Source organism: Phalacrocorax aristotelis, chromosome Z, assembly GCF_949628215.1.
Source record: "Phalacrocorax aristotelis chromosome Z, bGulAri2.1, whole genome shotgun sequence".
NCBI lineage: Eukaryota > Metazoa > Chordata > Aves > Suliformes > Phalacrocoracidae > Phalacrocorax > Phalacrocorax aristotelis.
This window is the reverse complement of record NC_134311.1, coordinates 38,367,416-38,380,162: the sequence shown is the minus strand read 5'-3', so window position 1 is coordinate 38,380,162 and position 12,747 is coordinate 38,367,416. Positions and strand designations below refer to the sequence as shown.

Here is a 12,747-nt window from a genome sequence, read left to right as displayed (position 1 = left end):
GGCTCATTTTGTGGAGTTTCTGCCCCTCTCTGCGTCAGCCCCACGTCACTTTGCCGGCAGCTCCCCGGCTTGGGCTGGAGCAGGAGCTGGGGCTGCTTTATTATCAGCTGGAGGGAGGAGGAGACGGTGCGTAAAGCGGCGAGCACGGCGCCCCGAGCCCGCCGCCGCCGCGGGCAGCGCCTCCCTCCCTCCCTCCCGCCCCGCCGCTCAGCCACCGGCGGGCAGCGGCCGCCCGAGCCCCGCAGGTAGGAGCGCAGCCTCCGCCACCTGCCCCCGCCGCCCCGCGCGTTTTGCAGCATCATCGGGAGCCGCCGCGGGGGCAGGCGCCGCCGCTCTCCGCCCGCCCGCGGGGCCGGGGGCAGGTGCCGCGCCGGCGGCTCCGCTCCCCCCGCCGCTCCCCGCCCCGGTCCCGCCGCTGCGCCCGGCTCCCGCCGCCCCGCGCAACCCCCGGGCGGGCAGCGCCGCGGGGCGGCTGCGGCTGCCGCTGCGGCTGCGGCTGCGGCGCGCCCATGTGAGCCCCGGCCGCGGGGTGCCCGCCGGCGGCGCGGAAGGCTGCGCACCCCCGGCAGCGGCGGCGGCGGGAGCAGGCGTCCGTCGGAGCAGCGCTGGATGAGCGGGGGCGGCATGGTGTCCTGGCGGCGGAGGCCGGGGCCCGGCCTGGCGCGGCTGTGGGGCTTGTGCTGCCTGGTGCTGGGCTGCTGGCGGGGCGCGCTGGGCTGCCCCGCGTCCTGCCGCTGCAGCTCCTGGCGGATCTGGTGCGCGGAGCCGGCGCCGGGCATCGCCTCCTTCCCCGTGCCGCAGCGGAGCGCCGAGGGCGACAATGTCACCGAGATGTGAGTACGGACGAGCCGGCCCGGCCCGGCCCCAGCACGGGGGTGGCGGGCACGGGGCGGCCGGGGGTCGCGGCGGGGACGGGGTGGCCGGGGGTCGCGGCGGGAGGGGGCGGCGGGCAACTTCCCCGCGCCGAAGGGCACTTGCTGCGGGGCGCGGACGCTCTGGCTGGAAGCTGAAAAGCCCCGTGTGATTCGATTTGGAGGCGACTTCCCGGAGACAGCGCTGCGAGCCCGTTTGGGCGATGAGTCCTCCCCGCCCGCGATGCGGTTCCCCGGGAGCCGCCGCCGCCGCCGTCCCCGGCCCCAGTCCCTGCCGGGGGCGCGCACCCCCGCCTCACCCTGCCGGCGGCAGCGGGTCTGGAACGGGGTGCGTGTGCCATCTGGTTTTTTAGTTTCCCTCCCTCAGTTTAATCCTGCGAACCTAGAGTTTTGGTGGGTGTCGTGTCCGTGTCCCCCTCCCCCGCCCCATCTCTCCTATACTCTTTTTCTATTAAAACAAACAAACAAAAAAACCAAAATAAAAGAGGGAATGCGGCAGATGCTGGTGGAAGGGACAGCAAACTGTCTTCCCTCCCCTGGCCATAGGCATGCCAGCCTCCTCTGCCCTTCTCAGTAAGGTGGCTGGAAGGAGAAAATACTGAGCCTGCAGAGGAATGAGCATTGTGCCGTCTCTAAGCAAATGCTGGAGGATTAGGAAACTGTCATTAATAGTGAGGAAGGCGAAAAAAGTAGTTGGTTTGGTTTTTTTTTTAATGCTTCTATCGTCCTTTGCCTGCAGATGATACTTGGCAAGGGAGTTCTGTAGGTTTTCGTGTTCAATCCTGCATCGTTTCACAGCTCTGTACTCTGTGGCATCTGCATATGTTGCCTGAGAAAAGCTGCAAAGGCTCTTGCTGAGCAAAAAATCTTGGATACTGGACTTGTAGATTATAGATCTGGGAAAAAAAACCCCTTCTAAAGCTATTTTGTCCATCTCCATATTCCCCAATCCCTGTTGTTTCTGGATTGTTTCCCATGGCATTTTTAATGTAAAAGTTACCAGATTATTTCCCCGAAAATCCATACAGATTTCTCACTGTTTGCATTCTCCGTTCTTCTCTTTTTCAGTTTCCTTTAGAAAGAATACAAAAATACCGTGAAATGCTGCATGATTTTAGATTAAATTCTAGCCTTTGGGCTACCTTTCTGCAGTTTGCTGAAGTCAATTTGCTGCATTTCCCCATGTGTGTTTGGGGAAAAAGCTGGAGACGTTAATTTCTACTGCTCATATATGGCCTACCTTTGGTAGATTTTTAGGACCTATGGCAAAGAAATAGTCTTTCTGAGTTGCTACAGCAGTTATTATTTTAGGTGTTTAATATTCTGTGGATAGCTTCATTAAAAAAATTTGCTTTGAGCTATGCGTCTCTGCTTCTTTTCATAGGCTTTGCTAGCCTTATTATCTGGCACTTTCAATTTAGAGGTAACAGAGCAATTTCCCCCTAGAATATAAACTCTGTTTAAAAGGCCAGAGGAGAAAACACGTATGTAAATATGTATTCCAGCCATGATCATCTTAAAACACTTCTAGTCATTTTGCATTGATGCTTTTGGTTTTAATTTTCCTGTGGTTTTTGAGCATCACTGTCTTTACAGTTCTTCTCAGTTTTTACTGTATCATTCTGTGACATAGCACGTTGTTGTGTTTGGTGATCTAAAAATAATTTTGAGTCATGGATTTCTCAGGAGATGCTGTTGCATGTATTTAAGATGGTCTTTTCTTCTGTACTTTTAACGTAAAACACAGAGGTCCTTTAATTAGTTTATAGGCACAAATTAAAAATTAGACTGCAGTAGCGGTCATGTTATTTCATTGTGGGAGCTCAGTAAACAGTAGATGTGTAGGGAAGCGGTTCTAATATGGTAGATACAGATTGTGGAAACATTTTTTAACACTGCACATCTTGCTTTATTCTAGCTAAGAAACACGTTTAAGAGGCTGGGCATTGCATTTGACTTGGGAAGCTTCAGGCCTGGTCTTTCTTTTATGTGCTCTGTAGATACAGGAGCACAGTTCCATTGGTCTCTGCTGGAATTACTCTTGGTATAAATAAGAGTGAAAAGAGCATGAGACAATTTATTTCTAGTAATTTATTACCATGCATTTCCCAAGTATCTGTTGAAACTAAGCCTTAATTTGTTGCTTATGTCCTGCTCTCGACTGGAGTGGATCCTGCAGTCCCAGGCAAAACATCCACAGGCGCTCAGGGCACGTGGGCTGAGTCAAGATCCTCACTGGGGCCGTGAGCACTGGGAGCGTTGGGATAACTGCATGGTTAGGGTGGGCATGTGAAACCCATGGTGGTGCAGAGGGTTGGCTGTGGGCCAGGTGGGTGGCACCGAGCAGGCAGGATGTGAATGGGCAGCGAGGGTTTCCCCGTGGCTCGGAGAGGTGGGAGAGAAAGCTGGGGTGGTGCTGCTAGGAATAGCAGACCTGCAGTGCCATGCATAGGGCAGCCTCCACCACTTCATATCCAGGTGCTTCCGCTCTGTTTTGGCCTGTAGGTAAACTGCGGTTTAGAGCTTAATAGACACTCTCCTGCTGGTCCAGCTATTTCTTGATTCCTGGTTGCACCCCCCATCCAAACCTACTGAGAGCAGCAGAAAGACATCCAGAGCACTCCTGCATCAGGGCTGTGAGGGCCAGCTGCTGAACTTGGTGTGGGAAGGTGTAAGAGTATTTATGCCTGGTGCCTTTCTTAGCCATCTTGCTCGCTCCTTCCCTTCCTAGCTGTCTTTGCCTACTTTTCTGTTATGGTGATTAAAAGGCAGATTTGGAAATTCTCTGTTTCTTAACAAGATTTTAGATGTGTCCAGTTGGGTAGGGTGCTGCTGTGGGCTGGTCTTTATCTGGAAAGCATTTGCCAGTGCTAACATAGCTTATTATAACAGAGGTTAATAGTAATAATTGTTTGGTAGTTTTGATATTACTAGAGAGAAACTGAACCCCAGAGTGAGATCCTGCACTAAAATCATGGTGTCAGTCATCACCATTAATAACCAAGGACCAAGAGTGGTGAGAGCAAAATGAGTACATAAGTGCTGTTAAATCCTAGCATTGTAGGCACAATAGGAAGTAAGTAGTCCTTGGTGAGATCACTCAAGCAAATATATTAATAGGATAGTAAATGAGTCATTTTTAAAGTGGTCAGGACTTCTTGTAAAAGGACTGGTCTAATATTTTCTCATTAAGTAAAATGTATTGTTGGTATGTCTCAGTGTATATGGCTATTCAAAGGCTTTGATTTCAAAGTGTCTTCTTGCAAGTATATTCCTGACCTAGTTTCACATTTCTGATATCAAGTCATTAATATGTTGACTTATGATTATTCAGGTGAACAGGGTTTGAAATTAATTGGTGTATTTCAGGAACAACCGCTTGCCAACAAAATAGTAGGTGACTTTTAATCTCTTGCCTATTAAAAGAGAGGTGATTGTGTATTGCGTACATTTCAAAACCACAAAATAAATTTCTAATGCAGTTATATAAAGCACTCTAGAATTGTTAATAAATAAGACAGAATAAGTAATTTATAGAGTAAATTATTTAACAAGTCATGTGAGCTTGTGCTAAAAAAAAAGGCATGTTTAAATTAATACGAATCTCAGAGCTGTTGGTATTTCTGATCTCTTTCATTTTAGATTTCTAGGCTGTCGTAGATTAAATACAATATAAAACTGTCCAGAAGGCTCCTCAACCCCCAGCCTATTCCTCCTCAAAACAACTTTAGGCTGTGCAGGACTGCATGGCTTGGCTGGATTTAAAAGTTATTTCTGGTGTCTTGGGATTGTACAATAAGACGTGAGGCATAAGACTACAAATTATTAAAGGGGTTTTGGACAGTAGTGATATAGTAGCTGCTTTCAGGAATTTGTCCTTTTTTTTTTTTTCTTAAATCTTCCTTTAAAGATCTGGGTAATTGGTTAATGTGATTGGTTCATTGGTTAATTGGAAAGTAAGCATGATGAAAACCAGTTTTGTAATTTCTAGGCTCTAAAGTACTCCAGATATCACAAAGCATTGGGTTTGGTGTATATACTGGGGTTTTTCTTTTGCTCCCAGCAAACCTTTTGTATAGCTTGTTTTGGTCCTCATCTTTCAGTTGATGAGGACTGATGGGGCTCCTCGGGGTCTCTACTGGGGCTGTCTCTGGCAGGCTGAGACAAAACAGCTCGTGCTGGAGGCAGACAGCGTCCTTCAGGAGGTGCTCTGCGTTGGGCAGGGTTGGACTGGCAGAACACTGCCTCTCCCTCTATGTCTCTGGTCACTCAAAGAGTTTTAAGGGAATGAATTCCAGGATTAGGTCTTGAATAAGTTGTTTTCAAGAAACTTCCACTTCTTTCTGTACTAATGAGGAAACAGAGGGCCCGGCAGTCCAGCCTGCAGTATCTTTAGGATGGCATTTTCCAGATTTCTCATGTTCTATTTTTTCTTTATTATTTTTATGCTGACAGTGTAAGGGAGAAAGTAGCTTCACAAGATTCTATATCCCAAATAATTGTAAAACAAAAACTTTTATATAACTAAACAAGGGCCTTATTTCTCCATTTTGGATTTAATTTTAAAGTAAGGGAACTCCCCTCATATCCCCGCCCCCACCGCAGTTCTTTTTGGATTGCAATTCTCTCTCCCCCCTGCTTGTCATTTGTCACTGCAAGAATGTCTAACAATATGTCAGTGAAGGTGGCCATCCAGATATCCTTGCCCAAGCTGGATGAGTGTAGCAGGTAATGAAGAGTAATAAAAGATGAAAAACTGAAAAACAGAGCAGAGAACTCTAAAACAGTCTCAATGCTTTATTGATGTTTAATGTATATTTAGCTTGTTACATCCAAAAACCCTCTCTTTGAAAACTGTCCCTTAAAAAGTGAAGTACCGATTGTATAAATGTATTAATTTACTTGCATTTCAAATGGAGAAATAAATTCGTAGAGGTTTGAAAGCCACATGCCTGTACTGCCTGGGATGTGAATACGCACTGTTGCTGGATGCTGTTTGTGTTTGCAGAGATCTCTTCATCCAGAAGAGATATGGCACATAGCTGCTATTAAAATTAAAAGTAATCGGGATGCACTTTAATTCCTGTATGATTGTTAGCCTATATTTTCAGAAACTGCATAAAGCAAACCAAACTACTCCCCCTCCTGAAATACGGATATGGAGATCCTGTTCCTTACATAGCTACTGTTAACCATAACATTGCACAATCATAATGGACTTATGGGAAAGGAGCCATGTCATGGAAATTCTGTTGTGAATATGCAATTTTTTTTTTAATTTTCCTGGAAGAAAATGACCTGCATTGAGTGTTGATCACTGGCAGAAGTTATAGCTGAAACTTAAATACATTTAATACCAGTTCAGCTATTCTTGTTTCTGGCTTGTGTTGTCATTGGTAGGATACATTCTTGAAGATCAGATTTCAGGTCAATATCCTTTGGTTCCTAGGCAAGGCTTGAAGAAAGCAGATTTTTTTGCAGAAGTAGGAGCAAGTGGAACAAGGCAGGCCCAAGGCATTTTCAGAGGCAGTTTTAAGAGCTTGTCATCTCTGAGTGGTGTGACTTGAACCAGCATTTTGCTAAGCCTGCCAGTCCTGATCCAGCAAGGTACTTAGATACCTTTTATTTCAGGGGGAAGCTGAGGCTGAGATTCTGGCCTTTTTGAAGTCAATGGCAAAACTGGATGGTATTACTGTTTCACCAGGGTAGAACAGTTTAGAGGACACATGCAAAGGATGAAAAGAACTTTGATTCAAGCATTTCCCTGCTGAAGTTTGGAAGAGAAGGGGCCTGTTGCTCCATTATTTGATGGGTTTCTGACTTGCAGCTTTTTTTGGATCTCAAGTGTTTTCCCACTGGGTGAAGACCAAATATGTTGAGGCAAGATGAAGTTGAGATTGAGTATTTTACAGGGGTCTTTTCAAAGTTTTAGATAACTCTGTGTTGAAATGAGCTTGTACTTCCATGTGAAAAACAGTAGCAGCTGCAGTCACTAGAGGAGCTTGTGCTGGATCTGTAAAGGATATATGGTTCACTGTATGCAGTTGTTTGATGTGTAAATAAAAGAAGGGCAGTACATTAATCAAAGTTAGTCCATTGCTGAAACAGAAAAGCAGTGACACGGCAACACTTCTGAGCATCTTATGGAAGAGTCTGTCGATAAAGCTCTAGTTCAGGCTAGGCAAGATACCTATTTTTCCTCTTGGTTTGACAGTTGTGCCAAAAGAAATCTTCCAGGTTTAGATTTAAATGAAATCATTTTTACCTTTTTTAATTTCCTAGCCATATGCGTAAAAATAATTAAGGCTGCATTCAGCAGATATCCTGTGAAGCACGGATGTCCCACATTGCAGAGTCAGATGCTGTATTCCATATGAAGAGTGTATAGAACGTGACTTTTCCCATTCTTTTGCAACAACTGTCTGATTTTCTGAATGCCAGACGGCACAGCAAATGTATGCGGATAAATCACGTGCACATACTAGGCATGTCAGACTTACTGGGCATGGGCTGGGGGAGTTTTCACAGCATGCGCTGTGGTTGTCATGCGCTGGTCTTGCTAATCATGTCTGGGACTGTCCCAGGCCTCAGCATTTAAAATCTGGCAAGGCCCTACGAACTGTGTACCAAAGGCACTTAACTCAGCTGGCTATTCTCCTACCAGCAATGGAGAGCCCACTTCCTCCAGGCAGTGATTCAGGTTCCTAAATTAGGTTCCTACAGCACATTATCCAATGGAGGCGTCCCCTTCTCTCTCCACTGAGTACAAGAAAACCATGGGGACTTAGTTCACTGGGGTGAGTGGAAAAAGTAAGACCTTCCTTTCAGTGAGCAAGGTCATGCTGTGGGGTAAGATGTTTGTGTGGTCCCAGATGAACCATTTCAGCAGCGCATGTGGGGAGCTGCTCTGCTTAAAGCAGAGCATGGGTCTGAACCAAGGTCTTGCATGCCAGCATCTTAACTACTGTCCTGTATGGTGTACAGATGTGGGCTTGCTTCGGTTCTTCCTGTCTGAGTTGCTTTACTTGGCGTGGAGTATTTAAATGTGCTTTTGGGTCAGAGCGCAGGACAGTCTGTTTAGCTAAGCAACTGTGATGCTTATTTGTGTAGTGAGGCAGCTGGGTCTGGCTCCTGCTCCACTGTGTGGTCAATTATGGCAAAAATTATAACAGCATGAACAGGTAAGGTTGAGACTGCCCTCTCGGAGGTTGCTTTATACTATGGTATCTTCTGAGGGACTGGGATCACATTTCTTTAGGGAGAGGAAGGAATTTAACCTGGTACTCCTGGATGCTACTGGAGCATTATTTCCAGCATTTCTTCCAAATCTGTGGTCACACAGACGTATCTTTTTTTTTTCTTTTTTAAACAGGTGAATCTGTTTGGTGAACATAGGTCTGGTTCAGGAAGGTGAAGAAGTTCCTTTTTTTTTTTTTTCCCCTGCTCGGTGCATGAATAGTTTCTGGCATATTAATCTCTTGCTCTCCCCACCAGTCTTGCCTCTTCCTAAGTTTTAGAAACAGGTTTTCAAACGCACTATGCATACTGTGATCCTCACCTGGTAAACGCATACACTGTACTACCCTGTTGGGAGCAGTTCTGTTGACTTCATGAGACTAACTATGTAGCGTACTTAATCATATGCTGAAGTATTTTACGGTTTAGAGTGGTAGCAATATAAGTAGATTTTGAAGACTGTGTATGGCACACATATTTATACATATACACAAAATTTTAAACTTTCTGTGTTAGATTCAAAAAGATTTACAAACATTTTGAATTGGCACAAATCCAAATGTGACATCGAGGCACCTAAATAGAAAAATATTAATGCTGTGTCATTTTGGGGGATGTGGACCTAGGTGGTACAGCTGCAGAAATAGATACCCCTTGTCCTAGAGGTGGGTGTGGGTGGAAGAACGACTCTCTTGATCTTCCCTGATGTGAATGTTTCTCCCAGTCCTCCATGGCATTCCTGTCTGCATGGAGACAGGGCAGTTGTTCCTTCTGTGTGCTTTGTCTGGTTGTATACATCATTTTTGCCTGCTGTAGAACATTTCTGCATATTGTTATGACTTTTATTGAACAGTTTAACTTGAAGCAGTTTTGCTTTTCACAGTTGGTATCTGAAATGAAAGGCCTGGGACGTGAGAGCCCTAACATTTGGAAGTATCATCAAAATGTCTGCCCGATCTTGTATAATTGCAGGTGAATACTTCACCTTTACCTCACAAATCCTGGTGTGGGGGGAATGCTGCAAAGATGTGTAGGCTGGAGGAGTGCTGAAAGGTGTGTGCAGTCGTGCGGTGTGGTCATGAGAACCATGAGGAGAAACAGGGTGGCAGATGAGAAGAATATGACGTTACTCATAACCAGTGGCAGGGACAAAAGCTGTAAAGGTAAGTGAAGAATGCTGTGAAAATAGTGGTGGGCAAGGAGAAGTAGCTTTGAAGAAATAGTGAAGAAGTTTGAAGACTACTGTAGCAAAAGATGCCACCTTGTGAAAAAGTACATATATGGTGAGAATTCAGTTTGAAGGGAAAATGGTAGAGAAGATGATCTAAGACCTGAAATGATATTAAAATGGAAAATTAATGCTTACAAAAGAGTATATTTTCCTAAAGTATAACAATAAAGACACCCAGGAGTGGGTTTTTAAGTAAAGTTGATCTTGCTCTAGGAGAGACAATACGTTTATGTCAGGCAGCAGAACAAACAATGAATACAGAGAGAGAACTGGAAGACAGTCACAGGACGCTTGTCAGCAGGTATGGCAAGAGAGAATTTCCCCAAAACCAAACTGGCCAAGTACAGGAACATGGGAAGTTACGGAAACAGTGGCAGCAATGTGGCAGTCAGCATGAGTATTTGAAATAGTCTGGATACTGACAAATGTGCAGAAAGTATAACAAACACATGATTATGTTAATATATGCAGTGCAAGTAAGAAACTACTTATATTAAGTGAAGAACAGGATTCCTCTAGTGAAGAGAAAGTGCTTTTTTTTTTAGGAATGCAAATGGAAGAAGCAATAAATTCATGAGATTGGCCAACTATAATGAGCAGAAATGGACTGTACAGGACAGAGAACAGAATGGAAATAAATGTGATATAAGAAAGTGAAATAGGGAACTGTGAAGAGCACATAAATGTGGAAGAGTGAAGAGTGCCTCTGAAAGGCTTTAGCAAACAAGCGATTTTAATGCTATCAAAATGGTCTCTGAAAAATGCATTGGTTAAATATAAATAGTAAGATTGATGTTGATATACAGAAGGTGACAACCTGTTCTGGGCCTAGAAGAGTGAGGTAAATGTCAAGAGAGTCAATATAATGGAAAGTCAAAAAGACAACCCATAATCCTTTTGGAATGCTTTGGTAACTTAATGTGAAGATGTATTCATGTATGTCTTCCATTAAAAGACAAGACACAGCTTGAAGAAGACACAGATCCGTGGTCAGGGCACAAGATATTTCACAGGACTTGGGGAAGAGGGTAGGAAATCAATTGTGAACCATGGCAGCAGCTGGTATCATTTGAAGTATGGAAAAACACCTAGCAGTTGGGTTCTCTGTGTAGTAATTGCAGAGAAAAAGGGTAGAGATTATGACCATATGTAGACTCTCAAGACTTAAATAAAAACAGAAGAAAGAAAATTTTTGCTGGCTTATAGAAAAGAGAATATTATTTGAGATGTCAGGAGTCAAATTATTCAGCAAATTTAATGCACTAACAGGATATAGATGGATTTTCCTGGATAGATGACTTCAACTTTTTCAGTTTCACTCCATCGTTTGGAAGTACTACCTTTTGATCTGTATTTGGCATGGGGTGCATTGCATCCAGTGAATGAGACAGTGAACTGTGTAGCAGGTATGGACATATGTCATGATGATCCAGTGAGTATCAGAGCAGGTTGAACAGAGTATTTGACATTCCAAGAGCCAGTAATTTTAAACTGAGTAAGGCCAAGTATTTATGTCAAGCAGTGGAAATAATATACGTGGGGGGAAGACTGACCTCAGAGGGAATTTCAGAGGGAATTTCTTACGTTGAATCAAAGAGTCAGGGAATATTGAGCATGTCAAAACCTGGAGATAAGAAAAATATTTGAAATACTGTGTAGCATCCTGATTTATGTCAGCGAGTGCTTTTCTAGCTCTGAAGGACATACAACTGACTTAAGACATCCCTTCCACAAAGTCACTGCCTGAGCATGGGTGCCTGGAAAGAAGAGAATTCAAAGGTTTTGACATAACCAAGATGCTTTAATGTTTTGATTCACTGAGGGACCTAAAGAGATGCATGTAGAGGATGGTTAGGAGCAATCTTACTGTGCTGTTATGGAACCAATGTTTTGCCATTTTCATTTGCATCGAGGCCAGTGGCAGCTACAGAGGAGGTGTATGCAAGTGCTGAAAAAGAGCGTGGTTGTGTACTCGTCTTTGAAGAGTCACTGTACTAGGTGGTTCTGTAGGAGAAAGAAATGTCACATGTTTGGATTTATTCATTCCTTTGAGATGCCCTTTCTTCCTTGCAAGCCAAATAATAATAATAATAGAAAGAATTGTCTTATGTCTGCTTTCTGTCGAGAACGAATGAAAAGCCACATTCACTACTCTCCTTTTTTATGTTATTTAATGTGTGATTATTAGTGTATATGTTGTAAAGGGACAGTACAAGAGTTTAAGCCTCTTCCTAACAGTTTGCAGAGATTATTTAATACACAAGGGATGAAATGTGTTTTGTAGATAAGTATAAGATGAGCGATTAAGACATATCTTTTTGAATAAATAGGTTATTGTCTGGCCAGTTGATACTTTTTCTGACTATATCAAGGAATATAAACATTTCCAAAACATCTTTGCTAAGGAAAAGCTAGACCGTAGCTGTCAGTTGTCCTCTGGAGAAATGTCAAAAATTGATGTCTTGGTGAAATATCAAATGTACAAATTTCAAGAAGCTCAAGGGGGAGGACAGGTCTCCGAATGGAGAAAATAGTTAAATAAGCTTTGCATGCGTTTTGGAGATAGTAATTCTGAAGGTGGAGCTCATCAAGGCCATGAATCTTAAATCTGTAAAGCTGCATGAAGTGTCTTGAGAGTATGCTTGATTTGGTAGTCTATTAGAAGAGAACAGAACAAACACCTTGAAGCCAAACCAGAAACATAAGTAAGCCCAAGGGTGCATTACGTTTCATTTTCCCTGCCTCTAAACATAGTAACAGTTTCCTTAAACTCTGCATTGCAGACATATTCATTTATTTTTACTTTTGCCTTCATGTTTGCGTACTGTAAAGAGGGAACGAAAGTTGGCTGGCAAACCCTGGGCTTTCCATTTCCCAGGGAGCTGTAGTCATAAGAAAGAGGATGGATCCATTCCTGTAGTGCCAAAACAAGATCGGGATCTTCACTGAATTCCTGCTTTCTCCTGCTTTAAGCTGGTGGGTTGGCACTAGTTGTTCAGGATGGCGGCTTTGGAGAAACAATTCCCAATGGCAACTCTGTATTACTAGTTGGATACTACTAACTGGATAATCACACTATATTGGCATGGGGCAGAATGTCTGAGCTCCTCCGTCTCCTGGCAGTTGATGCAGCCACACATCAAGAACAGGGAATTCTTGAAGGTAACTGCGGTCTGTGACCTTGGCTGTGCGATGCTGAGTTCCAGATCGCCCTTAAGAGCACCGTATCCAATTGTGGGATATGTGTAGTAAAGGGTTTGCTCAAAAAATGGGCGTGCCCAAGGCTGTGAAGACAGATCCCAGAGTTAATTATGTCAGCTCCAGAGCTGCTGTACTGGCACGTGGAGAGCTACCTCCTGTAGTCTTCAGTGACTCATGGTTAAATACTCTAAATGGGAGGAAAAAAAA

At 44.3% G+C, this 12,747-nt stretch overlaps 1 protein-coding gene across 6 annotated transcripts in view; it reads left to right on the top strand.

Annotated features, from left to right (window-relative positions):
• Positions 1 to 259: 259 nt before the first annotated feature.
• Positions 260 to 12,747, top strand: part of NTRK2 (neurotrophic receptor tyrosine kinase 2) — a 200,211-nt gene continuing 187,723 nt past the window's right edge. For 2 of the 6 annotated variants that reach the window (XM_075078498.1, XM_075078496.1), the window contains exon 1: positions 547 to 833. In XM_075078498.1, coding sequence (XP_074934599.1) covers positions 610 to 833 — 224 coding nt within the window. In that variant the 5' untranslated portion in view covers positions 547 to 609. Of the gene's footprint in view, positions 834 to 12,747 lie in introns of all 6 variants that reach the window. The other 4 variants (XM_075078494.1, XM_075078499.1, XM_075078495.1 and 1 more) reach the window with 4 other exon arrangements.